At 38.0% G+C, this 27,915-nt stretch overlaps 2 protein-coding genes across 3 annotated transcripts; both read left to right on the top strand.

Annotated features, from left to right (window-relative positions):
- The first annotated feature begins 1,039 nt into the window (after positions 1 to 1,039).
- Positions 1,040 to 19,474, top strand: LOC140940260 (intraflagellar transport protein 70A-like). Its single transcript, XM_073389162.1, has 29 exons — positions 1,040 to 1,182; positions 2,209 to 2,274; positions 2,683 to 2,753; positions 3,420 to 3,480; positions 6,206 to 6,283; positions 6,724 to 6,780; positions 7,405 to 7,473; positions 8,147 to 8,213; positions 8,864 to 8,968; positions 9,304 to 9,362; positions 9,777 to 9,846; positions 10,019 to 10,068; positions 10,349 to 10,411; positions 10,534 to 10,582; positions 11,022 to 11,062; positions 11,390 to 11,455; positions 12,521 to 12,574; positions 13,098 to 13,163; positions 13,898 to 13,974; positions 14,616 to 14,685; positions 14,911 to 14,988; positions 15,079 to 15,141; positions 15,924 to 15,995; positions 16,094 to 16,129; positions 16,233 to 16,300; positions 16,769 to 16,847; positions 17,120 to 17,179; positions 17,959 to 18,028; positions 18,858 to 19,474. Exons 1-29 carry the CDS (start codon positions 1,129 to 1,131, stop codon positions 18,980 to 18,982), a joined length of 1,944 nt encoding a protein of 647 aa, XP_073245263.1. The 5' UTR covers positions 1,040 to 1,128; the 3' UTR covers positions 18,983 to 19,474.
- A 2,536-nt stretch (positions 19,475 to 22,010) lies between these two features.
- Positions 22,011 to 27,180, top strand: LOC140941754 (aly/REF export factor 2-like). Of its 2 annotated transcripts, none has more exons than XM_073390771.1 (6): positions 22,011 to 22,232; positions 22,507 to 22,656; positions 23,625 to 23,772; positions 24,703 to 24,772; positions 25,124 to 25,274; positions 25,827 to 27,180. In XM_073390771.1, the coding sequence occupies exons 1-6, from the start codon at positions 22,059 to 22,061 to the stop codon at positions 25,851 to 25,853; spliced, it is 720 nt and encodes a 239-aa protein (XP_073246872.1). In that variant the 5' UTR covers positions 22,011 to 22,058; the 3' UTR covers positions 25,854 to 27,180. The 2 variants fall into 2 exon arrangements, with proteins under 2 accessions (XP_073246872.1, XP_073246871.1); XM_073390770.1 differs by having other exon boundaries at positions 25,121 to 25,274.
- The last annotated feature ends 735 nt before the right edge of the window (positions 27,181 to 27,915 follow it).

Below are 27,915 nucleotides of genomic sequence, written 5' to 3'. Positions count from 1 at the left end.
TTAACTGTACAGTGTGCACTCTATCTACCTCTTTCTTTAACGTGTTAGTGATATCCTATCTAAATCCTTATAAACAACCTCACTATTTTAAACAAACACATAATAAAATTATATGACCTGAGGGATTTTAAATGCTTACTTCCTCCACTGAAGTATAAGAAAAATTTAAAATTTTTGTCTTCATCACAACTTCCCTCTCTGATTTTTTTACTTATAAAAATGCATCAACTTTCTAGTTCTTAGAATAAAAGAATTTATATGTCTCAAATGCTTACTCAAGAAATAATATACCAACTGAAAACTTTAATTTACTTTTCCAACAAAGAGTTTTTGTCAATGATAAATAATTCAAAAGGTGTGGCTTTCGCGTCTGATTACAAAAAAAACCCTTTTAACCTAAAAATCCCAAAGAAGAAAAACAAATAATTGAAGATAATTTTTACGACTTTAAGACAGGTTATTTTCAGTACTTTATATTTTGGAATATCCACTGGGAAATCATGAAATTATTAATTAACCAACCATTGAACAAATAAATGAAAGGATACTCAGGATTGTACAAGGAAATTCTACCAGAAATTACATAAGACACGTCCTACAGAATTTAATTAGAGGATTGTAATTGAAGGCCACTAAATAGATCGGCAAGTTATGAATGAACATGATGCAAGTAAATCCATATATGTTAGCTACAAGCTAAGCTAACGCAGATGTTTAGTTGGCCTTCAAATTTTTAAAATGCCAGAATGAAATATAATGAACGCTAAAAGACTACTCAATACGGGGCCGATTATCTTAAGCAAATCATTGCTTGCTTCTGTCAGTGAAAGAAGCTTCCTAAAATAAAAAAGCACAGCAAAATTATAACTTTTTCTTACCTAGGGTCTAAAATTATACCCTGTCCGATGTTTGCACGAAAGTGACAATCTGATCAATTACAAAGAATCATTGTCGCGGGGTCAATGAAAAGAACGATATTTGCCAGGCGCAAGTTTTTTGTCGCGGAGTACTGGGATCTAGTTTATCATTTGACAATCCGGGGAACTCTCTGAAACATTCTTCCTTTGCTGTCGTCTCTCTGAAAATTTTCGTGAATTTCTTCGTTCCTTTACGCGCTTGGTTATCGAGATGGCGACTACACAAGTCAAAGAAGGAGAATATACGACTACAATTTACGGAATGGTAAGCTTTTGAGTGTGATCTTACCATGTTTAGATCTGATTCGGGGCTTTGATATTTTGTTGACATCGGTTGCTCGGGAACAACGTGAAATTTGTGAGAGTTAAAATTGGGTTCACAGCTGCTCAACTTAAAGTATTTTACAGATGATATCTTCTAATGACTTTCAAACGGCCATTACTTAGTTAATGTAGGTTTTTATCCAGTCATAGTGCTGTATTTTGGCTCTCAGAGCCTGTGTCTTAGTGTATGACCGTATTTGTGGTTTGACATACAGTTATCCCCCTCCCCGCCTAACCGGGGGAAGAAGGCTACATTGGGACATCTCATTTTAACCCTGCATTTCCCATATGGAAGGCATTTTTTGTAAGGTATGAATGGTATGGATGGACCCTGTTGGCTCAAAATGTAGGGAGTTTGAATTGCCATGCATTATCTTGAGATATACACAGTGCCATCTTCCTACAAAATTTTGAGTTCTCCTTATTGCTGGTTTGCACGTGACGTCACGGCAGCCATGGTGGTGTGTTGGTGGTCAGAAAAAAAGCATTTCTCTCCTCTGGGAACTAAACCCTATTTTCTGTAAATTCTTCAAGAAATAATTCTACCGTATTGACCACCAACACACCACCAACATGGCCGCCTTGTCACCGGGTTGCAAGCCAAGAATCTGGGTGCTGTCAAAATTTCTGATTACATGTAATTCACTTGTTAGAGATGAATGAATCTGACTTGGGAAAAAATGGACTGTCTAAATCCTGACTTCCAGAGGAAGCTAACAAAAAAGGGCTTGTGAGAATCATGCCTTCTTAGTGAGGAGGGTGGATTGGTTGTTGGTAAACAATGTATTGCTTTATTGTTAATTTCTCAGTAGGACTCTTAAATCTTGTTTCCCTGTATTCTGTAAACCTGTTATACACTAGACAGCAAAATAATTCCAACCCTAGTACATCTTCAATTCCCATTTTAGATTGGGTAAATGTTTTTATAAAGCTATTCATAAAATTATTTTGCTCCACTATATTGTAGATAAAGAATCAAAAGTTTCATGAAGCAATCCAAATCCTTTCGCAGGAGCTAGAGAATCACCCTAAGGCAAGTTAACATAATGTAAAGTGATGGATGGTAATGTGGCCAAGTATTGGACTTCAACTTTATTTGAATCATAACTTATAGAAGTGTCAACAGAAAAGTACAGTTTAAATAGTTTTGTGTGGATCACCATAGTTTGCAAAAAGTTAGGAAGAAGACTTCTCTGTTACCTAGTTGATACATTTTACAATGAACAACTGAAAGTTTTAACTCCAGTACTTTATAGTAACTGAGATTGTTTATAGTACCTCCTTCACAAAGAAATGATAGAACCGTATGAACCTTTTCTCCAGGGTTCTCCCCCACCCATCTGTGAAGAACGAGAGTGAGAGATGGATGGCTAGGAGAGAACCCTGGGAACAAGAAATAACCAAAATAAAACTGATTTTCAATAACCTTTTCTTCTCTCAGTCAAGAGCAGCACTGTCCTTGTTAGGCTACTGTTATTTTCAAGTTCAAAGCTTTGATGCAGCTGCTGACTGGTAAGTATACATGTTGTAGGCATAATAACTTCAAAGTTAAGACCAGTATTCCACGTATTAGGATTAGCTGTTTGCTAGGGCTCTAATCTTGGTATCTTGGTGGGGGAGGACAAGGGATGGGAGCCTAGGAGAAGAGGGAGTGGGAGGGATACAGGAGGTGGAAGAGGAAAGCCCCCCCCCCCCCCCCCCCCACTTTCCCCCCAGTGTAAGTAGAAGACTGGTTTAAACTGAGAAATACCTACAACATGAACACTGCATAGCCCACCTGCAGTTCCACTAAGCATTTTTACTTGGTCTTATGCATCTTACTGGGACTCTAATATAATAATAATAAACTCAGGACTTTAGTCAGGAATTCTCTAATTCTCTATGTAGTTCGGGGGGGCAAGTCTTCCCTCATGAAAAATTGAACTCTCTTGGGTGAAAGATTTCTTACTAACTGTACCAAAATCCCAAATCTTTATCAGCTCTTAAGGTAGCCGTTCTAAAACCAAGATCTAACTTAATTTGCCTCATTTCTCCAAAAATTTGGCCTTTGACTGTCTGGTTAAAACCTAGCTTAATATATGCATGTTGAAGGTCAAAATTAAATTCATGTTAAAATTTTTCAACCTCGGTTGATCCTCAATTTTCTATGTCTGTCTTTTTATTATCTCACAATTATAGTTATGGCCAGCTCACACAGATTCATCCTGAAGTAGATGAGTACAAGCTAGCTTATGCTCAGGTTTGTGAGACAAGGAAGGTTTTTATGGTGAATCTTTTTTTGCTCATGATTGTAAGGTTTTTATACACCTGCACAGACACACCCATATACACACACAAAAACTTTTGTGGTTATTGAATGGTGGAGAAAGATAAGTCAATGCACTTAAATAAAAATATTTATCTCAGTTTTGAGTTGTAAAATGATTTAATTCCTGGATATCAGATATTGCAGTCAAGTTCTGAAAGATCTTGCCTGTGCAAGTTCTTGAGGGATCCAAGGCTGTGCTCTAACGGCGCCCGGTCGCCTGAGGGGACTAACAATTAGCTTTGGGCGACTGAAAAAAAGTTCCCGGTCGCCTGGCCGGGCACTCTTGCTTCTGGTGTAGTGTTCAGTTAAGTGGGCAGAAAAATTTAACATACTAGTGTTGACTTGTTGAGTCGGAGTTTACTAAACCCTACAGAAAATGTTTTTACGAATGTTGTACGAAAGAAACGGGCGCGCGTCAATGTTCAAAGGTTGTTCTGCATGATTTCACATGTAACATAATCCATCACTTTGAACGTGACAAGTGGCACGGGTTTCGATTTGTACCGCTTCTTAAAATAGTTTTAAAATTTTTTGTTTGAGATAGAATGGTTCATTAGGAACAGTTTTTAGGAGAAATTGTCAATACTTTTCTGACAGACGTAGAGCGCGGCTGGTGACGCGGAGTAATTTATTTTTGTATAAAACGGAAGTTGCTGTATTGAGTAGCCTGTGTAGCAAGCGTTTCCGTTTGGTTTCGGAGCAAAGAAATACCGAGGAAGGGGACTTTCGGTTTTGACCGCGCGAGAAATGAAACGAGAACCAAAAAGTGAAAGAGGGGGGAGGGGGGGGGAAGGAAGGAAACGCTTGCAGACAAACCCCTCGATTTTGAAAACCTGCGTTCGCCAGCGAACGCAGCGCCTGATTGGCTGGGCTAGTCGAACAATGTTGACATGTGTTGATCAAAGGTTTGTTTCATACTGAGAGGTCATGTTTGGTACGTGACACGCATATTAATTTTCTGTGGTTATTGTTTATTCTGGTCGGCAAGATTTTCCATCCAATGCAAGAGCATTTTATTTAACTTCCTTATAGACGGGTTAAGAAGACAAATGTACAAAGCCTGCATTGATCGTTCGGATTCATCGAGATTTCACCATTAACGCCGTCCAAGCGTTCCAAAACACACACACACAAAAATTATTTTAGTTTCACAAACGCGTCCTCTAAAGTTCATTTCCGCTCCACGGAAGGCCAAACATTTTATTGGTCAATTATGACAGTTGATGATAGCATCAAATGTCGGTTCGTGAACTCAGGCGTGACAGACCAAGTGGGTGGTTTTCAAAATCCCGGGTTTTGTCTGCAAGCGTTTCATTCCTTTCTTCCCCACCCCCTCCCCGCTCTTTTACTTGCACCACTTTTCTCGCGGTCTTTGACTCTCGTTCCTCGTTCTTTTCTCCTAAACCGTACAGAAACGCTTGCTACGCAGGCTATGTATTGAGCAGTATGCAAATAATGTAATGTTTTTACGGTTTTTGGCTGCTGTGTCTGCTTGGCTAAAACATAACTTTTGATTGTTTTCTTCCCTTTACACAAGATAACGAAATATAAAAAGAAAAGATATGATCGTTCTGATCGTTTTTATTGTTGTTTTGGAAACAGGGAAGTTCCACGTTGTCTTGGCATTTTACGTATTGAAAACTAAATGCGCATGCATGCATATATAGGATAAATTTAACGGAAAGAAGGGCTGGTTTACGCTTTGACCGTATCCACGAAAAGCTCAATTATCCTAAAAGATTCACTGATAATACAGAAAAGAAAATTAAAGATGACTTATTTTTTGTTAAAACAATAGGTTTGGGGCCGCGGTGGTTTCACTGTTTCACAGAATTTTTCACGGGAACTTGAGTTCAATCTGCCGCGTATAAAACTCCGTCACATTATATTTCATGCCGCATTGATTCACCTTTTGAAAATTTATTTTCAAGTTTAGTATTACTGGTAAAAAGCACAGTTTTCCTTGACCCAAAGATCTTCATGAAGTTTATGTAAGCGTGCTGAAATTTTTTACTTTTCCCTCTTTACGACCTAAGCAATTCGGCGGCATTGCTCACGTTTCTGGTTTTAAATGTGAATGGCACGAAAACTTTTATGAGTTTCATAAGACAACGTGCGGGTTTTTGTCGAACCCAAAAACTAAAATTACCGAGTTTGGTGATCAGCAGGCCAGTAAGATTCGTGTGCGTAAAAAAATACTTCCTCATCAGATGTACTCGGGCGACTAATGTAACTTGAGAGGCCTGGGCACCCCAGCTGGAATGCTGGGGAGCCCGACGGGCTCCCTGAAATTTTTATTCGGGCGACCAACTTTGAGGTCTGGGCGCCTTAACTAAAATGCTTGGGAGCCCGAAGGGCTCCCTGAAATTTTCCTTAGAGCACAGCCTTGGGATCTTTTTTTATTAATTTACAACTTGTCTAAAAATTATTTTGATGTCAGTGTTTTTATTGTAAACCATACTTGCCTTGGACTGTACTGGTATACTATCAGACCTGGTCTTTTTTGTGTGAACTTAAGAGCATTTTTCAAGTCACCAAGAGGTGTTATTTTCCTATAAAACTATACTACTTGCCTTGTTAAGAAGTTCCACTTTTAGACAAAGGTCCTTTTACTACAGTACTGTTGTAATGCAATGTCATTTTATTTTCTTTACAGTCCTTGTATAAAGCCTTCATGTATCCAGAAGCCATGAAAGCAACATTTCAGATTGAAAATCCTACCTACCATTCCAAGGTGAGGCCTGCACTATACCTTAGAAGTATTATCTCATTTCGACTTGTCGGTTGTGTGATTGTAATTTATTGTGTTGTTTAAGTCCAGAAAACAACCCTTCTCCCCCACAGGAGGGATGGGAAATTCCAAGAGGGAGGTCTCAAAGAGAGAGAGAGAGAGAAAGAGAAAAAAAAAATGTATGAAGGAAAATTGGAATTTCCACAGGGGAGGTGGGGTCATAGAGCAAACCCCTTATATGGGCGGAGCTACACACTTTATGTTGGTTTAGAGGTAGAGGACCCACAAGCAGGAGGAGGTACTTTCTGACTTTCAAGTTTCTTAAGGACACTTCCTGAAGTTCTTGGAACTTCTATTTTGTTCAGTTAGGTTAAGTTTTAGATTAACTTGTCTAGAATATTTCATAAACATTACAATGGTATTATGGCTTCTTTACTCACCAGGTGCTGAAACTTCAAGCTGCTATAAAATATGGAGAGGAGGATTTACAAGGAGCTAAGGTGAGTGTTTCTATGACTAATACATTTACATACTTTGTTTTTTGTCATTGTAGGTGGTCCCTTACCTCACAAGAGTTCAAAGCCAGGGTTTAATTTATAGAATGACAAAGTTCAGATGTACATGTAATGCACTCTCTGATTGGTTGGAAAAGTGTGCTTTATGCGAGTATAAAATATGCTGATGACACTCTTGTTCGCTTTGAAAATAAAGGTTGTTTTGAAAATTAGAAAGTAATACATGGGGAATTTAACAGATTCTTCTCAGGTCAAATTTAATTTCAGGTTAATTTTAATTTAACTTAGGTTTATTCTCAATAATTTCCTTTGTCTCCTAGGAGGAGGAGACACAGGGAATTGAGAATCAACCTAGGTTAAATCAAAATAACCTGAAATAAAATTTGACCTGAGACATATATATGGTTTCTTGTTGTTACTTGTTATTATACAAAAAAAGAAGGAATGTAAATTTATTTCTAGCATTAAAAGCATTTTGCATAAATAGCTGTCTCTTCCATAAGTAAAATGAACTACGAATTTAGCATAAAAGACGTTTATAGACATTATTAAACTATAATGACACTGCATCATTACAGTGACAGTATATTCTCTGTGTTGCAAATTTAGAGTATGGTAGAACAATGTCCTGCTGATGATGCAGACACAGAAATCAATCTGGGCTGTCTTCTATACAAGGTAAGAAATAACACAACTATCAGCTGTGAAAAATATGTGTGATAATTAGTGAAATCTAGACACTGTTGCCACAAACTGTAATAGTGAGACTTATCCTGGAGCATGTCCCCCCATAGATGTTATATATATGAGCCACCTCTTAGACTTAAAAAATACTTTTTATTGCAAATAAGAATATATTACAGGTGGGTAGCTCAAAATAATCTTGTTTTCATCATGCAGAATTTGTTTTTTGTCCCCCCAGGTAACGCACCAACCATTTTATGTTCAATTTATATAAGAAAAAAGAATCACCCAGGGCTATGCCCTAGCAGAGCCTGATGTCCCCTGATGCCCAACTTTTGCTCTTGGGTGACTAGAAAATCCAACTTTTTTTATTCAAATCATATGCTGGGCACCCTAGATTTTACAGGTTCAGAGCACTGGGCTCCCTTCAAGTTTCCTTAAAGTGCCCCTTGTGTCAGTCACATTTTTCCAACCTGAGTTCTCCTAAATTGTGTCTATACAATGATGGCTGACGGATCTATTTGTCTTTAATCTTTCATTGTGTTCTCTCGCTGTTGTATGGTTGTCAGTTACATCTACAGGTGTACAGTATGTGTAGCAGGTCTTAAAGAATGAATACTGTTTACAATAGTGATAAAAAAATCACATCAAAATTTGTTTTTAATAGGAGGGTAGATATGCTGAGGCTTGTCAAAAATTCCAGACGGCTATGAACATTCTTGGATATCAACCAGGTAACTATGTTTTAAAACTTGTCAGAGAGTATAGTAACTGTGCAGCCTGTAGATGTCGCTTTTGAGATTTATTACCAAGACTGACTTATCCTCCCATTATCTAGTTTCCATTTACAGTGGAACTTCTATTTAGGAGACACCCTCGAGACTGAGGCAAGTTTCCCGTGAATAGAAGTGTCTCCTGAATGGAGGTTGGGCTGGGGTTTGTTATTAATCAACCAACAAAGACAACATAAAAAATAATCTTCAGCTTTTCTCTGCAACATATGTTGAATTCATGCAAGTGCAGTACATCGATTTAAGTCAGATAGTTCAGTATGTGAAAGCTCCATAAGGGATACTTAAAGATATTGATTCCTCTTGTGATCAGTCACTTTTTGCATGCTATGGTGTCCCCTGCAAGGAGGTCAAACCCAGGTTTCGGGACCTAGAAAAATTGTCCCTTTCCCCTGAACAGAAGTGTCCCGTCAAAAGAGGAAATAAAATACATAGATTATGTGGGCATTTTTCTGGGACCAAATTTTGTGTCCCCTGAATGGAGACCTTGAATAGAGGTGTCCCAAAGGAGAGGTTCCACTGTATGTTATCTTTAATCTTCTTCTTCACACCCTCTTAGGTGTGATTTATCATCCATTGTTTTTTTTTTCCAGATCTATCATACAACATAGCATTGTGTTTCTACAGCCTAAAACAGTATGCACCTGCCCTTAAACACATTGCTGACATTATTGAAAGAGGAATCAGAGAGCATCCAGGTTAGTAAATATTAAATTGATAATTAGAATCATGATAGTAACTGAAGGGTATCCTGCAAAAAGGGGGTAATTATTTGTCTATCAATATTCTCTTAGAGGTACTTTGTAACATACATGTAACAGTGGTTTAAATATTAAAAGCTGGTTATCAGTGGTCTACCACTGCCTATAGGACCTCTGATCTCTCTGTCTATTAAGAATATGAAATTACAAGTTGCTCCAAGCAAACTGTGAATGTTGAAACTCTTGTTCTTAATAACTGTGTTGCAAAGTGGCTTGCAGAAGAACAGCTTGTTTCATTGTAACAAATGATGCACTATTTCTTATTATTCTAGAACTCAGTGTTGGCATGACAACAGAAGGTATTGAAGTCAGAAGTGTTGGAAACACCAAGGTTAGTTTTACCTTTGGCTGGCTAAGAAATAAAAAGATTAATAATTATTAGTATATATTAACTTTATAGTTCTTGTCTTGACCTGTCTCAAGTTTACTGACTAAGTTCCTAACCAGCATGTGGCAGAGTAGTTAATTAAGTTCTAAACACTTGTCAATTCTTAAACAAGTACCAGTTTTCAGTTCATAGATGTGGGCTATGGTTTATTCTCGTAGTTAAATCATAATTTTAGGTTATTTGAAAAAAAATTTGAAAGGAGTGAAACATGTGTTTTATGCTACTCCTGAGCCCTTTTCACTTCAGTTGCTGTCTTATTATTTAGATCATTGTTTAAGAGTCAAAATTAAATCACCCTCTGTTACATTAAAATACATTTTTATTTGGTTCATATTATTGATTTACTTCCTTTTATAGGTTTTACATGAAACAGCTTTAATTGAAGCTTTTAACCTCAAGGCAGGGATTGAATACCAGCTCAAAAATTGTAAGCTGTTGTCAGTTGTGGTTGAATGCATGCTTGATTGATTTTCAAACTTTTGCAAGGGTGTTTATATATATTGCTTTGTTTGTCATTTTTTATAGACTGAACTAAGTATTAGTCTTGTCTAATTTTTTATAAAATTTCATCAGTAACTGATTGTGCTTTTGAATTTTAGTTGATTCAGCACAAGAAGCACTGACGGATATGCCTCCAAGAACTGAAGAGGTAGCTTAGCCCTAATATTAATAATACTAATATTAATAATACTAATCATTAGTTTTATTTTTTTCTCACTGTATGTGTACCAAAATAGTCACACCTTGAAGCTCTGTGCATGGATTTCTTTTAGCACCGGTTATATTGTTTTTAACATCATAATAATTATAATTAACACAAATCCGTACTTTGCAAATTTTGAGAAAGATGTGCATGTCTGCAAACAACAATACACAACCTAAAAACATGTATAACTAACAAATGATTTTAACTTGGTGAAAAATTACAGGAGCTTGACCCAGTCACTTTACACAACCAAGCTCTTATGAACATGGAGGCTAATCCAACACAGGTGCAGTATATATCTGATTAGAAGTCTCTCTTCTGCGCTGTCATTTAATTCTTCCTTCCTGGCTTCAGTTTTCCCATGATAATATTATTTTTTAACTAAGAATGTCTTTTTTCGCTTTGAAGGGATTTGAAAAGCTTCAGTTCTTGTTACAACAAAATCCATTCCCACCAGGTAAAAACAAAAACTGTATTATTTACTGTTATTGTTTATTCTCATCCAATCAGTCACATGCATAGACTAAGCCAAGTCATTGTAACTGTTTCCAGATGTCATAATACAGGTGTTAGCACCATAATTTTATTGTTATGGACTATAAAATGTTCTAACTGGAAACTGATAAGCAAAATAATTTGCAGTTGTATGTATAATTAGAAATATTCTCACTGATAAGTCATGTAGCTGTAATTGCATGGTGCTTCTTAATCCAGCCATCTAAGCTTTTGTGGGACAGATGCTGTATATTTTATGCAGAGAAGAGCATACATGTGGCATACAATAGCTGTCTTCACTGTCAGCAATCAAGACAGACCTTGGGTTGTTCCTCTATAAAATGTCCCACTTCCAGTTCTGTTTTATTTAACTCAAATCTATGACACTTTTTGTTTTGTAGAAACATTTGGAAATCTCCTGCTGCTATATGTTAAATACCAGGTACTGTAAGATGCAAGTAACAAAATTGCCTGCAATGAAACAAATTACTCAATCACCACCTTTAACATCAGAATTTAACTTTCAAAATAAAATGAAAATGTGAAATATGTCACATACATAAGTGTCATAATTGAACTGATGTGTTCTTTTAAATAGCTAGATAGTAGCAGTGATTAACTAAGATGTGTGTACCTGCGGCTAATTTTTTGTCCAGAATTAGACTGAGAGGTTGCAACAAAAGTGTTTTCCAGTAGTCAGGGGTCAGTAGATTTCTCTGTCAAACTAGTGTATTTACATGTCTCAATATTACTCCTCTTCATTTTCTAGTATTTTGATCTGGCTGCAGATGTGTTGGCTGAGAATGCTCACCTGACTTATAAATTCCTCACACCAGTAAGTTATTTTATCCAATATTGCAAAATGTAACAGTCTTAATTTGTAGCAAATGTTTTATTAGCTGCTCCAACTAACATACAGGAACTCCTTAGACATGGTTAGGGACGGTGACTGAGAGAAGACAAACAAGCTGGCTATTAACAAACATAGTCCAACTATTGTCAACCTGTCAACACACAGGGAAGGAAAAAAAAGTTACAGGGAAGGGATTTTTATCAAAGATTTTCCATGAAGGGACCCAATCATACCTGAAGACATTCAAAAGATTTCTGCCATTATCAGTTCAAGTACATTTTCTTCTAATATTGGAGATTTCGTACAAAGTACAAGCACTCACGTGAACTCCTCTTTTTTGTCTACCCAAGCCAGGGCTTGAAAAAAAAAGAAACTTGAATTCCAGCTTATCCTTACAAAGGGCAGCTCTCACATTTTTGCTTGCCTGACCTGTATAAGGAGCTTGCGACTCTGTCTATAGTAGATTTTGCAAGAATCTATAACATATATATGTCAGTTAATGTTGCCTGGGGCTATTACTTGCTTGTCTTAGTTAATGCCGCCTGTTCACAGACCCTTTATTATTTTTTTTAGAGATTGTTGAGTGCGTATATGAAAGTAAAAACTGCATCGGATTTATTCACTAAGTGCTTGCTCTAGCATGCTTGAATTGCTCGCAGGCTGCCAAATTGTCAAAAAAAAAAATTAAAACGCCTGTGGAAATGCTTCATGTAAGTTAATGCGTTAGTTACCAGATGTATTTTCTGGGCTTTTGCCAACATTAAAGGAGCACAAACCTGTTCGTAGGGAAGAGTAACTGTTATTTCATTAATCCACCTTCTTTGACTATGTTGTGGTTTAATTTTATCTTTGGTTTAAAATTTATTTTCCATTGTTTTAAACTCGTTATCATACAATTTACATTACCATACCTCAAAACATAGGGAAATATTAAATATAGGCTAAGTAAAATTGAACCACGACAAAAACACCAACCAAGCAGGTTTGTCTACTTGCTTGATTTATTAGTGAATCTGATCAAGTATTTCTGATTCTTTTTTTGTACAGTACATGTATGATTTTCTGGATGCCATGATAACACAGCAAACATCACCAGAGGAGGTTTGTATCACAACACTGCCGTAATCTACAGTTTATTGACAGCTAAATGTATTGATTGATCTTTATTGATGGACTACAGTATGTATTTCAAGGAAGTAATCCAATACTACTATTGTCAATTCAGTCCAGTATCCGCTTAATAAAGGTTTTTAACAATAGAATTTAGCTGAATACAATTTACTTTAGTGTCCGCGTCTGCTTAATAGAGGTGTCCATTGAATAGGGGCTCGTTATAAAGGAAAATATAAGACGTTAATTTCAGCACCCAGCTTAGTGTCTGCTTAAAAGAGGGTGTCCCCTTAATCCGGGGTCTGCTTTAAATAGAGGTTTCACTGTACAAAATTTGCAAACATAGTAACTAAACTGTACGCAATAATGTTAATTTGGATTATTTATGTGAGTCTTCATTTTGTGACTGGTTATGACACAGTTGTTCTTAGTTTGACCCATAAAAGAAGTTTTATCCACAATTTTTAAAAGAGTCATTGATTTGCAAATGATTTATTTCATTATAATTTCATAGGCTTATCGAAAGTTAGATGATATGGCCACAAAACAGACAGAAACCTTAAGGAAACTAACAAAACAGGTTAGTGGTCTGTTTGGTTCAGTTTTTTAAAGATCAATCCACAGGAATTTTTGTATATGTTACAGGTCAATTTTGATTTCTGGTTAATTTTGATTTAACCTAGATGGATTCTCAATTTCGTTTGTTTCCTGTCCCTAATTATTCATTAATTAGGGCTAGGAAACAAAGGAATTGAGAATCAACCTACCGTAGGTTAAAAAAATTAACCTGAAATCAAATTTGACCTGTAACATATGTATACCTAGAACTCCTTTGCTCAAGTGTTACAATAAGAGGGGAGTGAATAAATATCAAGGTTCCTGCTAAGAGCTGAAGCCTATGCATTCAAAGTGTATTGTTTTGAAAGCCTTTTCACTATGGAGGTAGAAGAAGAGGATATGAAGAGTATTGTAGTGTTTGCTTTTCTGAGGAGTAGAAAAAAATGTGGTTAATTCCCCTAGGTTTGAGTGAATCAAACTTAATGTTCATGAAGCTACTAAGCAAGCATGTATAACATCATGTTTTGGAGGGTTTCATTTTAAATTGATGTATTCAAAAGAGCAATAAATGTCGATTGTAGAAAAACTTAATTTGCAATTACCTAACCAGTCTTTCCATACATGCAGTCTGCAACACAAACAGAGGATGGTAGACTTGTGCGATACAAGCATAAATAAGTTGCTTGCAGCATCAGTCATTATTTAATGAACATTTTTGAATTATTCCTTTTTTAATAAAATGTACTGTGCTTTAAGGTTCAAGAAGCAAGACAGAATCATGATGACGACACTGTTAAGAAAGCTGTGAATGAATACGATGAAGCTCTGGAAAGGTACCAACAACATCGCTTGGCTTATTGAGGCGCTGCTGTCTTCCTTCCTTTTCTTCCTCTTCTGCTGCTCTCCTCCCTTTCATCTAACTCACTCTTCTCTACCAATATTATTACTCCTAATTTTCTCTCCCTTTCTTCCTTTCCTTCTTGCTGTTCCTTTTGCGGGTCCTGTTTCTTCTCCATCTCGTTTCCCTCCTATCCCTTCCCCTCTATTACCTCATGCCTTCTCCTCCACTAATCTACTCTTACTTTTCTCTCTCCCCTCTTGCTTTCCTTCTTGCTGGTCCTTTGTCTTCTCCATTTTCTTTCCCTCTTAGCCCTTACCCACGACTACCTTACGCCCTCTCCACCTCTTTACCTTCCCCCAGCTACTTTTAATTCTTCTCCTCATCCAAGCCCTACTGCTCCCTCCCTGTTTCCATTCTCCCCTCATCCCCCTCTTTTCTCTTTTCAACCTTTCATTTTCCTCTACCTTCTCCTCTTGTTCTTCGCGTTCTTCCTGTTCTTTGTATCACTCAAAGTTACTGCCCTCCTCCAGGATCTCCCATCCCCATCTTGATTGAAGAAGAAGTATTTCTCGGAATTTTCAAGGTTATCAGTCAAGAGTTAAGACAAACGATTTTATGATATTTTTGTTGTAGGTACATCCCTGTGTTGATGTCTCAAGCGAAAATATACTGGGATCTTGATAATTACGCACAGGTTGAAAAGGTAAATGATAAAAGTGCTCTTTTTTGATTTGGAAATTGTAGTTGGTCGCTTGGTTTGTTTTGTTTTTTTTTTCCCCCCCCCCAAAAAAGATCCTCAACTACCGATAAGACCTTTTACATGTATCTCTTCAGTCACTACTCACATCATCTCCAAGCTTATAAATAATCGCACAATATCGCAGGCAAGTTTTTTTGTAAACTCAAACATCCTTGCTTTTTTTTGCAGATATTTAGAAAGTCTGTCGAGTTTTGCAATGAACATGAAATCTGGAAGCTAAACGTTGCTCACGTATTATTCATGCAAGTAAGTATAGCCGCTTATACTGCAAACAATGATCTGGACAAGCTCAACGAAACAGACCGCTTAATAAGTTTTCTTCATTTTTTTCAATAGGAAAACAAATACAAAGAAGCTGTTGGTTTTTATGAGCCAATCGTAAAAAAGCATTATGATAATGTAAGTATTTCTGCAGTTCTTCTTAAAGTGCAACTAACCTCCAAAAATGTTCATCGTAAATGAAATCTCTTAATACCTGTGCGAAAAGAAATTATATTAATTTACAAAAACCCCGCCTTCCTCAGCTGTTTGAAGTGAGGTGCTTTCTGTCTCATTACCCGAGCATTTTTGGGTGGCGGGTACGAACGTTGTTGTGACGTCATCTAAGGAGACCATTTGCCGTGTTTTCATGAACTTATAACCGGGAATCAAGATAGGTGAAGGTGTTTTACACGAGTGGTACATAAAAGCGATCAAAATTCACAGAGATATGTCTTCTAGTGGATTAAATACTTTAATAGGTTTGGAGCGTTGGCGGTGTGCGGCCATTGATGCGTGGTACCAACAATTTCTTAAAAGCTTCCTAATTCTATGCATGATGTCAAATACTTAATTCTGTATGCAAAATGAAATTAATCGAAGTCAAGAAAAAAATAGCCTGTGAGCAGTCTTCTTTCTTTCCTCAGGGCCCCTCGCGCATGCTCCCTATCTATAAAATAAGAAACTGCTCGCGGTGTATGAAAAAAAGTCTCTTGTCTTAAACCGACAGGTTTGCGATATTGACGATTTTTGTCTTAAACGTGGTCAAGTTTTGAAGGCGTCGGCAGCACTTCCCCATCCGAAATACCCTTGGGGGTGGGGGAATTACATTTTCGTAAGAGTGAAATTCAGCTATTAGATCATATTATCTGGAATCAGATGCTTCTACTGAAATGCTGTGTCCATGTTGTCATGTTTTTCAGATCCTTAGTGTTAGTGCCATAGTGCTAGCCAATCTCTGTGTATCCTACATCATGACCAGTGCTAACGAAGAGGTTTGTACCGTGGTGTTTGTTTTTTACCAAGTTATCATTGTTGATAAATCAGTTCTTTCATGTACGTAATATTGTTGTTCTTTCCTTTTGTTTTGCAGGCCGAGGAATTAATGCGAAAAATTGAAAAAGAAGAGGTGAGGACATGGTTTTCGTGTTTAGGATGAGTGAGTTTATGAATGATCACTGAAAGAACTGTATTTCATTTCATTTTTCTGTGGGTGACGTTGTCTTTTTCAGGAACAAGTTGCGTATGATGATCCGGACAAAAAGATTTACCATTTGTGTATAGTGAACCTTGTTATCGGGTTAGTGATGTGATCAGTTTTTGTGCAAGCTATACATGTTGCAGGTCAATCTTTTCTCTGCTTTTAAATTTTTTTTTCTCTGTAGTAGGACATCGTATTATAAGCAATATGGCTTTGCCAGAAAGTCCTCTCATAAACTGTCTATTTTCTCTTTAGAGATCGTAATTAAAACCACGGGGGACTTTTCAACCGCCAGCGCAAAGGGGTTTGGGTAATTGGCGCGCTCGTTTAATTTCTTCCCCTCCCCACCCCTCCCCGCCGCCAAAAAAAGGGTAGACGAGAACTTTTGAATTTTCATGCGGTGGCCAATGTATGTAATTTATTCAGTTTCCGCATTTCTTTCAATTGGTTCTGAAAGTAAGGCGAACTTTCTCTGCGTGCCAGAAAGCAAGTTTGCAATGTTTGATAAAATTGCTTAAGAGATTACCATTTAAAACTACTCTGCTTTTTTTGCTTCTGTATTTGTAGAACCTTATATTGTGCCAAGGGAAACTACGAGTTTGGAATATCCAGGATAATGAAGAGCTTGGAGCCCTACAATAAAAAGGTGGGATTCTTTTGTTACAGTTACATGGTACATTTGCCAAACTTTGAACAAGCAACGATTACCTTAGCTTCCGCCCAACTTACCTTATCCCTTGTCAGTCACTCAAGTCAAGGTGTGGTAGAACTCATTAGCGTGCGTGGGACACGCGCGTACCCGCGACAGTCTCCAGGGAATGCTTGAAGACTACGCGAGTGGCGTTCGAGTTAATAGGAGAATCTCCTTTGCTGGTTAATTTCACTCGTTTGCGTTGCTTTTTCTTCTCTTCATTGTAGCTTGGAACAGATACGTGGTTTTACGCCAAAAGATGCTTTTTGTCGCTGCTAGAGAACATGGTAAGGAGCACTGAAATGATTATTTTCAAAAACTCTTGTGAGTCTTTATTCACGGCTAATAATAGCCTCCCGACGCATAGTGCTCAGGCTTCGTCACGCGTTCCTCCCTCACATTCGCTTGGGAGGATGAGGTGACGGGCCAATCGAACGACCCCATCAGTTGAAGCTTAGTCTGCTACACAGCCGTTTTTAGTGTCGTTACGCAACGCTTTTCGAAGAGCGTTACTGTGGCCATCGTAAAGCAACGCGCGTGAAAATTGCCCCACGCCTTTCTCGCGTGGGGTGATTTTCACGCGCGCTCGCGTTTCGCTCGCTCTACTATCCCTGAGGAAAAATGGGGACTACTCGTAGTCTAATTCCAAGGCAAGATGTTTGTGATGAATCCAGCCGCGTGCCAATCTCTGGCCGCGACAAAAGGCAGCAGCTTTCGCCTTGTGCTTTAATATTAGATCGCACATCGTTGCCAATTAGTCAACTCTCGCCTTGCGGACTTCCCGCTATAACAGACACCCCGATATAATACGGACAGCAGCTAAATCCCGGCGAAACATAAATTACAGATGGTTGACTGAAATAATTTCCCGCTATTACGGACTCTCGCTAATGAGGACACTAACTCAAGGTCCCTATAATGTCCGCTATAAAGGGAGTTGACTGTATTTGTTTTTTGTCATTTTTATTTGTTCTTTTTTTAAGAGAAATCGCCCGTCTCATTTTATTCAGTGTAGTATCGTCTGCAACACAACCACACAAAACTTTGTTTTCTGTTTTTCTTTCAGGCTAAGCATATGATTATGTTGCGAGATAGTGTCATACAGGACATCATTCAGTTCTTGGAGCACTGTGAAGGTAATGACCCAGGGCAGGAGCTTATCAGGAGCTCCAGCCCGGGGGGTACTGCCATATATGGGCTATATAGCTATGTGCTGCCGCCGCTGTGAAGGATATGGTTTTAAAGTACTCCATTTGAAAGTCATGAGAGTCGAAGGTTACATGCGAATGAGCCTCGAAAGATAATGGCCAAGAGAAGAAAGAAAGCTCCCTCTCCAGTCTTTTTTCCGCCCTCGCGCTTTGCTTCGCTTGTAGCCTATTCTACGCGTCCAGGTAGTCGGAATAGAGCAAAGAGAAGTGAGCAGGGGAAAAATAAAAAACGATGTGGGTTGGGGTAGGAAGAGTAGGCGATCTCTCCCTTTCTGCGTCCTTTTTTTCTCTATTTTCTATTACGCGACACTCTCCACTATCTGAACGCCTGAATCAGCGCAGGCTAGCTTTGCTTGTGACTAACGTGTGGCCCTTTGCTACCCGCGATTCTCAAATGTAGAGCTTACTTACAGGCAAGGACAAGCAATCCTTCGGGCTTCAATACACTCACTTTCCTCCCATCTCCCGTTTTTATCTCCTAGCTATGTGTATTCCGACCATGCAAGTTATAGGAGAGCTTCTCCGAGGCTTGATTTAGCGCCGAAGAAAATTTAATTTAATTAGTCAATTCCGGATATTATTAAAGAGAGAATTAAGATTATCAACATTATTTTGATGATTACTGCCACTTGAGTGAAAGTTTCCCTTTCTTGAACCTTTTATAGACGAGCTTTTTACTCGTACCATATAGTAAAACCCCGTGTACACTGCATTCTTGACGATTATAATTAAAGTTAATTTTCTGTTTACTTTGCAGTTTACGGCAAGAATGTAGCAGCAGTTGTTGAACAGCCCTTAGAGGAAGAAAAGATGCACCCTGGAAAAAATACTGTTACCTACGAGGCCAGAGAGTTAAAGAGCCTTTTTCTTCGCTTGGTTTAAACTAGTTTCATTCGCGCCATTGATTAAAACTGACTGAAAAGGCGCGAAAAATAGGTCACCTGCATGCAGGTCACTGTTGCACGTAGGCCAGAGAGAAACAACTTTTGTATTTTATTGCTAAAAAAACGTTTTAGTTGCATTAATAGAGCGTTTTCACATGACGTCACAGCGGCCATATTGGTGTTCCAAAACAATCAAACGGCGGCCAACCTAGCCTGTGGAGTTGAACTCGTTTCTTATGTGTGTAAGAACTTTCTTTCGTTCCAATAAATTAGCATAGATGCTGGCCACGTGAATGAAAACGCTTTGTTTCTATAAAAAGTATTGAATCAGCAACAACCAAGAAAGCAGACCTGTTATGTTCCGTTGTATGTTTTTGTCTTTCAGCAGTTAAGAATCTATGCTTAAAACGTTTGCACCGACGGTAGAGTCGCTTGTTGTAAATATTTGTTGTATCTAAGTGTAAATATTAAAATTATGACGATGATCTAATAGACGCCTACTCTCAAATAAACGCCTCTTATCTAATGAACGCCCCCCTCTACAATGTAAAATTTGTATTAGACGCCCTTCTTTAATAAACGCCCCCCGTCGTATAGACGCCCCCTATGAGAATTACTCTGAAATACTAGGATGTAGCATAAAGGAGCAAAATCATTCAATTTATTCAGTTTCTTGCTTGATTAACAAGGGTTTGCGTATTGTATCTTGTCAATGCCAGGTTCGAAGTAAGGATAGACCTACGATGGTAACACAATAACCCTGAGCGAGGATTCTGATTTCGCTAGTGAGATTTGAAAGAGCGATAACATGATCTCTAATCGTATCAGTTGATGGAGGGGATATTCCATTACTTTTAAATTCTCTTTACATTTGCGCCGAAAACATATTAGTTTTGTTGAGCTTGTTACAGTTATGAGAATAAACGCCTCTCTCTTATGGTAGTCTACTTCAGAAAGCCATTTTTACGTAAAATGGGAAAATTGATATTTGCCTAAATAAGGGGTAGTATCAGGAAATACGGGGAGGTTCCCCCCCGAAAGGATACCTTTTCAGGCTTCAGGTATATGAAAGGGTATAGTGATTTCACGAGTCGAAGTATGTGAATGGGTAGGGAAATCTGTCATTGCGGTCTCTGAAAGGACCTAAAAGGGCTGTTATCTTTTCAGGCGCGGATCTAGAATGACTACTGACCGATTTCTTAAACAAGGACCGAGGTGCAAGCTTCTAGGCGCGTTCTATGAAGCCGAGAAGTTTGGGCCTTCGCCGGGCGCTCGTTAAGGAAATTTTAACTCCCTAAGCTCCTCTTTCCTGAGTTTCTGAGTCTTCAGACAGGATATTGGCCAGTTCCATTTTCCTCGGATGAAGCCTTGCAAATTGGCGGATGATTTCATCAAGGCTAATTTATTTGATATATTTGATATGAAAATCTGATCGATTTCCGTAAAACGGTGGAAACTGGTCTGGATCCGCGCCTGCTTTTGATTGTGTGTCTTGCTGTGATAAAGACGATTGGGAAAACTTCTGGTTAAGTGATTTATACATATTTTATAGGATTTTGTATTTACAGCAATTAAAAGCTGTTAAAAGGGAAACAGGGTTCTGAACTACTGTAGGTACTCCGTATAAGGCAAGAGAGAATGAATTCTCTCTTGGTATAAGGGGTACTTTGCCGCTGGAAGGCATATACGTACGAAAGGGCTTCCTTTTCTTTCTTTACTGCAGACTTTCGCAGTATAATTAAACGGATGTACGTAGTACTGTGTGGATCAACATATTGTGTAATATGATGCAGCAAAATGAGTAGACTAGTAAACCGTTATTGCATGACGTTTTTGTAATATCCCGAAATAATCAAGTGTCTTGGTACGTGTCATTCTCGTCTCCAGAGCCTCCTGGGGGCCTGAGCACGAGGACTTCTGGTCCCGGTGTTATCAGCCTCGGCCTTCAGCTCGGCTGATAACACTTACCGGGTTTCTTGATTATTCCGGATATCACAAAAACCGAATCTAATAATTGTTTTATTATACATTGTTTTGATATAAATAACGACGAATACACTGTTGCACGAAACCGATTTTACTTTGCTCTTGGAAATCATGCATTGGGCGCGCAACCTCCCGTCAGTTATCTGCCAGCAGATAATTATGAGCTAATCCGTAGGTTGCGCTGTTTTCCAAAATTAACTTTAGAAAATTAGCCAATGAGAAGATAGATAATGAGTGCAATGTATCAATAATACTAATAATTCGTCTGTTTTATTCTTTCGCTCAGACTAATTATGTGGAAAAATTTCGATTCGTCGTCTCGTAAACAATTCAAAACCTGACAGTTTTTAGTAGCCTGAATTTCATTCGATTGCTTCCAGTCGTTTTCTCCTCTCAGCAACGTGTTACTGAGGAAGTAATAACGACTAGAAGATTCAGGCTACTAAAAGCTGTCAGGTTTTGAATTGTTAAAAAGACAACGAATGGAAGTTGTTAGCCATCCGAATGAATTGTCCTGGTCAGAGACAGTGAATTCCAGCGTTCAGGAAACCAAAGTTGGTCAAGGTGGATAAAAGTTGAAATGTAAACATTTGTTTTACTCATCAGGGCCGTTGCTATCTACTGACTCAAAGCTTTTTGGACTCCAATTATAGACTCTTACACCTACTTTGCGTCTCCTTCTCCTTCCAATCATATTTAGTTTTTTTAATTTGTTACTAGTATATCAGCGCTTTTGCTCCGATAATCAAGAGTCAATCTAAAAATACTAGTTTAAAACAGGGCTCCTGTTTAAAGGAGCAGTAATGGAAGACAGTGTTGTTACATGATGTAGCTCCTTTTACGAAAAGTCCGAATCCCATAGCGCGCCTGATAGGCGGTTTCCTTTCTTTTTTTTGAATGCGAACAGCGGCAAATAAAACGCTAAGCGCCGCGCGCGCGGCAACTTCGCCGCAAAGGTCACAAAGGCTCTTTAATTTCCCGCGCCTTAGCATAAGTAGCATGGGATCGAGGCGAGGCTTCAGCATCCCATAATCAGTCAACGCGTCACTTTGAGCACGAGGCAGTTTACCATCTTTGAACCAAGCAAAATGGCCGCAAAGGATAAAGTAGATATGTCTTTGGACGAAATAGTCAAGCTTAACAGAATTCAAAACAGAAGAGGAAGAGGTGGACGTGGAAGAGGAGGTAGAGGAGGCGGTGGAGCTCCTGGGAGAAGTCGTAGAGGTGGGATAACCAAGAATAGACCGACGCCATATACAAGAGTAAGTGCTTTGAATTTTTTTTCCCTTTAGAATAAGACTTGGCAGATTAGTATAAGAAACTCTCTTTACCTCTTCCTCTCTCTGTTGTATTCGAAATATAGATCTCAAGTTTTTGGTTTGAGAGTCTTATCGCTTTCAAAGATATGTTCGTTCGTGCGCTCTCGTTCTTTCGATCTTCATCGCTAGGGAAAAGTTTGAGAAATTTTTAAGCTATCTTTGCTCTGTTCAGCTTCTATTTCATAGCACTCACTTTATTTCTTTTAAAATATTTCAGCCTAAACAGTTACCAGATAAATGGCAGCATGATTTGTTCGATGGCGACACCGGTTTTCGGGGGGGAAGAAATCGCGGTGGTGGAATTTCTACGGGCTGTAAACTTTCCATTTCAAACCTGGATTTTGGCGTCTCGGATTCAGACATTCAGGTAAACTTACGATCCTTTGATCTGGTATGATTTCTTAAGATTTCCTTAGATTATTCGCGTTGCTGTGCCTAAATTATTAAGAGTCAAAGTCAGATTGTTCGAATCCAGCAGTGAATGTCATCTACAAGTTAGCCGTTATTATTTGAATCTTTGTTGAAGTGTTAATTTTGAGTGATCAATAAGATATTAGAACTCACATAGCCTTTATATATTGCTATGAAAATGGAAGAGTTTGCTAGGCCGATTTGTGATCATGGGAAAATAATTATAGGGAAGAAAACCTCAGAAAGAAGGAAAGTTCAGGCGACTACCATCATTTTGTTTTGATTGTTGAAGTGTTGTGAACAGAAAGATAAAGGAAAAATAAAATTAAAAAAAAAAAACAGAAAGGAGAAATCTTTTATGCATATGTTATTTTCAATGAAACAATTAAGGATTAACCCAGAAACAAGCCCACAAGGCTGTGCTCTAAGGAAAATTGAAGGAAGCCCAGTGCTCTGAAACTGTAAAATCTAGGGTGCCCAGCATATGATTTATATGAAAAATCTGAGATTTTCTAGTCACCCGTGGGCAAAAGTTAGGCGCCAGGGGCCACTGGGCTCTGCTAGAGCACAGCCCTGAGACCAGTAAATTGTTGAATACCAAACTGTGGTTTTCCAAGGGTGCCTTTGATAAACCTTATAATTTCTGGATTGTTCCCTTTAAATAGTACAAAGGAAAGTAGAGCCTTCAGTTGCTTTCTTAGGCTTTTCTTGAACTGTTTTTTCTACAGTTTAACTGACACAACAAAGATTGGAAGTGATTTGACTTTCAGATGGAGAGAATTTGTAGCAGACTGTCTGCAATTAAAAAAATGATCCATTAAACAACCTCAAGTCTTTTGTTGACGGTATGAGTTTATTCTATGGTCAGCCTAGGGTTTCTGATCCCAATGTCATTAAAAAATAATCTTCTGTTTTAATGCTCAGGAATTGTTCAGTGAGTTTGGGCCGCTGAAGAAAGCCACTGTCCACTATGATGTTTCAGGCCGATCCCTTGGCACGGCAGAAGTCATTTTTCAGCAGAGAGATCATGCACAGCGTGCCATGAAACAGTATAACGGAGTGCCTCTTGATGGTAAAATATGTTAATTTTTTTATTGATTGAGTCCGGTCAGCACCATCTGGCTGGCAAGACCTCATCCAGCAGCAATCATCGGGCCATTCATTGGGCTTGGTTACTGTTGGGGCTCAATCTAAAGTGTACTACAAAGGCTGCAGCCCCACCACAGATGTTCCTTGGCATGCTTCATTTTCACCCCAGCTCAGCCAGGTGTCAAAAACACAGCTTTGGGCTCAAACTGGAGTCATCTTGTCTCCACCCGTTGCAGAGTTGTTTCCACCTTTTCTGGTAATACTGACCATGATGTCTTTCTAGCTGGTTTGTTTGCTGATTACACGTGGCTTACACAATCTTTAAGAAACTAAATTCCACCAGGTGTGCTGTAAATTTTACCATTTGTTGTAAGAGTCAGTAATGCTTCATTTGGCCTCTGTTTAAAAATCTTTAAAATTTACACCTTCGATACATAGACTGTGTGAGCCATGTAAAATGTAGTTTTAAAAGTTTTAGACATTGTAAATAAATAATTACATAAAAATAGTAAACTTGGTCTTGAAATGAAAAAAAAAATTAATTTAGAAGGTTCTGAAATGCTGTTGTTGTGCGTTCATTTGACTTTAGGTTATGACTCTGTACCCACTGAATTAAGTCATGGAAAACTTAGATTCTGCTGTAAATGTAGGAAAAGCACTGGGTTCGTCAATTCCTGTAGAATAAACAATACACTTGGTTTTCAATCTTTAACTGATAGTAAATGTTGTCCTGGTAAACAGAAAGCATTAAGGTTCAGGTTTGTTGCACCTTCAATTTCACTAAAAAGTAAAAAGTTAAATTTGACTGATGTGAAATTTAGGTAGCTGTAAAAAAGTCACTGTAGTTACAGGTGATTGCCACTCTTAGTGCTTTTTGTGTTGGTCATTTAACAATAGTTGTTGAATGTTTTAGGGAGAGAGATGGTCATTGAACTGATCACCAGTGGGGCAAGTACTAGAGGCTCCCAAGGTCAAGGACAAAGGTAATTTCTCATTTGTTGTTAAAATCCATAATCCCTTTTGAAGTAGAACATTAATTTTATATAAATTTTTGGCTGACACTCAGGATAAACAAGTTACATGCATTATAATACTTGAAAGACTTGCAATAGTTAAACTTACTGACCATGTGAAATCCAGGGACTTGCCCATCATAGGATTTTTATGGAAAAACTAAGATTTTCCAGTCACCCAAGAGAAAAAGTAAAGCCCAAAAGAGCAGCAGGCACTGCTAGAGCACAGCCCTTCAGTGATAGTCAAAGAGTTTTTGTAGTGTGATGAGATGCTCATTGCTTCGGTACTAAACACTTTGTTGGGTATTGTTTGTTTAGTAGAAGACGGCAACAGTTTGGTGGTCAGGGCCGAAGTGGTGGACGTGGTGGAAGAGGCAGAGGTCGTGGACGAGGTGGCAGAAGGGGTGGCTTTCAGAGAGCCAATGTCACAGCAGAGGATCTTGATGCAGAACTGGATGCTTATCATGATGCGGTAAAAATAATCACACCCCCCACCCCCTTTTAAAATCCACAATTATGTAGATACCATGGTGATGGAATTGCACCAAGTCAAAAACAAAACATTTTTTAACGGAATACTTAGGGAAAGCTACTTTTAGCTTAAACCTACTGTGTTTTTGAAAACAAAAAATATGGACATCATTTTTTTGTTTTTACTTTGCCATGACTTCCCAAGCATTGTATGTCTTGCATTTTTTTTAAAACATTGGAGATAGCTCAGGGTTTGAAGTAGCAAACTGTTTATGATTTACTATGTTGACGAATTAGCAGAGCAGACTATGAAAAAAAAGAAAGGAAACAAGAGTTTCAAAGTGTCTTTTCAAGTGTGTTGTCTAAAAATGCTGAATTTCTTCTTGAATGTTCACCAAAAGACCTTGGTTTTTTTCTCAAGAATTTGATTAATAAATGCAGCAACTGATCATTAATTTTTCTACTTCTACAATGGCTCTATTGGAATATTTTATGCTACTTTATGTACGTGTTACTTTGTTTGAGTAACATTATTTTTTGTCTTTTTTTACAGGGTGATGTTGACATGGCAGAAGACTGAGCTACTAATTTCACTTATAGCTTTTTTTAGTTTCACTCAGCACTATAATCTGAACTATTTAAACAATTTTGCCAATGAAGACGATGTAGTATTGCTTTGTGGAAAGAAAATTTTTTTGTTGATTTTGCGCCTAATGCTTTTAACGGCGGAAAAAGACAAGACTGTCTTAAACTGAAGAACCTTGAACAGTAAGTTAATACTCACGTCTGTTGCACTGTATGCTCAGTGATTTTTTGCAAGATTTTTATTATTTCCTAGGAAATGCTACACATAGATTGACAGTGAAAACCTTCATATAACAACCACTGATTTTTGGCAACTGACTGAAATGTTTTTGTGATGGAATAGAGTGATTTGCAGGTTGTTACATGCAGGTTTTTGCTGTACCAAGAACTAGTGCAAACTACATTAAACTTAAAAAAAGTTTTAATAGAAGTAGTATTTTTGTAAGTATTATTAACAACAGGTAGTTTCCCCTTTAACAAAATGTTGGTGCTACAAAGCCAACAGTTTTGAACAAAGTAGAGAAGTCTCAAGCTGAAATGAAAAATATATGTGAGCCTCTTGTGGATGTAGGACTAAAATTTATTAATGTTATGGAGTGATGTTATTGTAGTTTGTTCCTGCTTCGGTTGTTTCTTGTTATCTCACTATCATGTCAGCATTAATATCTGATACTTCACAGAGAGCCTGAGATATATTCTGGTATAATTGAGTTTTGTAGAATTTCTACATAATGCCATCAAGGAGTCTCTCTGCTTGTCCTTGTGAAGGAGGATCTAATGCAGTAGGCTGCTAAAAGAACAATTATCAGTCATATAGACTGCAAGTAAGCACTGCATTGGGTATGTTGAATACCTCTTCAGGGCTATCAGTTATGTGAAACATTGTTCAAAAGTTTATCGTAGTGTTAGAGTATGAAATAAATTACTATTCTGTGAGTTGTATTCAATTTGCACCTTTATTGATCAGGGCCAAGTTGTTCAAAAGGTGGATAGTGCTATCCACCGGATAAATCACTGTCCAGTGAATAGTGCAATTGGTTTAACTAATACTTATCTAGTGGATAGAGATTTATCTGATGGATAGTCCTATCCAGCTTTTGAACAACTGGGGCGAGACAGATAAAATTTACAATCTTACAGTACCTAGCTTTCCAAGTATTGCCACTGTTTAGCGGTGATTACATTAAGAGCCAAAGGCCATTTTTTTTATTTATTAACTTGAATGCTGTATAATAAAATCTGATTGATTAAGTCAGCTAAGACATTTCTACCATTACCAAAATTTAGGACTTTATAACGAGGTAATAAATTGTGTTCCTAAATTTTTAGTTCTCCTTTCTTTTTGATAAAAGGGAAAGCAAGAAATCAGTGGCTGTCTATTAACGCTGTATCACTATATGTTAGAGGGTCACGGGCTCATCAGTTTTATCATAACGGTCACTTGACCGTTTAACCTCTTTAAATAAAGGTGTTACTTACATGTGGAGGGGGTTTTAGTGTCTGCATTTTCAGACATTTTTCAGTTTTTACGTTTTTTAGTAGGCCAATAATATTCTGAGTTGCCCGAATCTCTGTTTAAAACCGAGGCTCAGTGTGAAGCCATTGCTACAAAAATGAGTTTTTATTCAGTAATTCTATTGAAGTAAAACTAATTTTCACAAGATAGGTTTTGCACTTAGCCTTGTGTCGAAAATGAGAGTTTTTGGAACTCGGAAATCCCGTGTAGGTGGAATTTCATTTTGATTTCATTTCTGCAGTTCTGATAATAATGATATATTTCATATACATCTATCACATTCACCTCTTTCACGGGTTCAAACTCCATTAAGTCCTGAGGGCCCAGTTGTTTGAAGGCCGATTAGCGCTAACCCAGGGTTAAATTTTTACCCATGTTTCTTTTCCCTTCGTTCAAAAGCATTTTTCAGGAAAATTTTCTCGATTCTTTTTAGAGCATCAAATCATCTACCCTGGGTGCCAGAGACTTCATTCGCACGGTTTCTGGTTTCTGTCAAGTCTTTACAGTGACTCGCTGCTCTTGGCTTCGGCCTTCGGTTAAC

Source organism: Porites lutea, chromosome 6 (assembly GCF_958299795.1).
Source record: "Porites lutea chromosome 6, jaPorLute2.1, whole genome shotgun sequence".
Classification (NCBI taxonomy): Eukaryota; Metazoa; Cnidaria; class Anthozoa; order Scleractinia; family Poritidae; genus Porites; species Porites lutea.
Note: the sequence above shows the minus strand (reverse complement) of the source record. Positions and strands in the feature narration are given on the sequence as shown.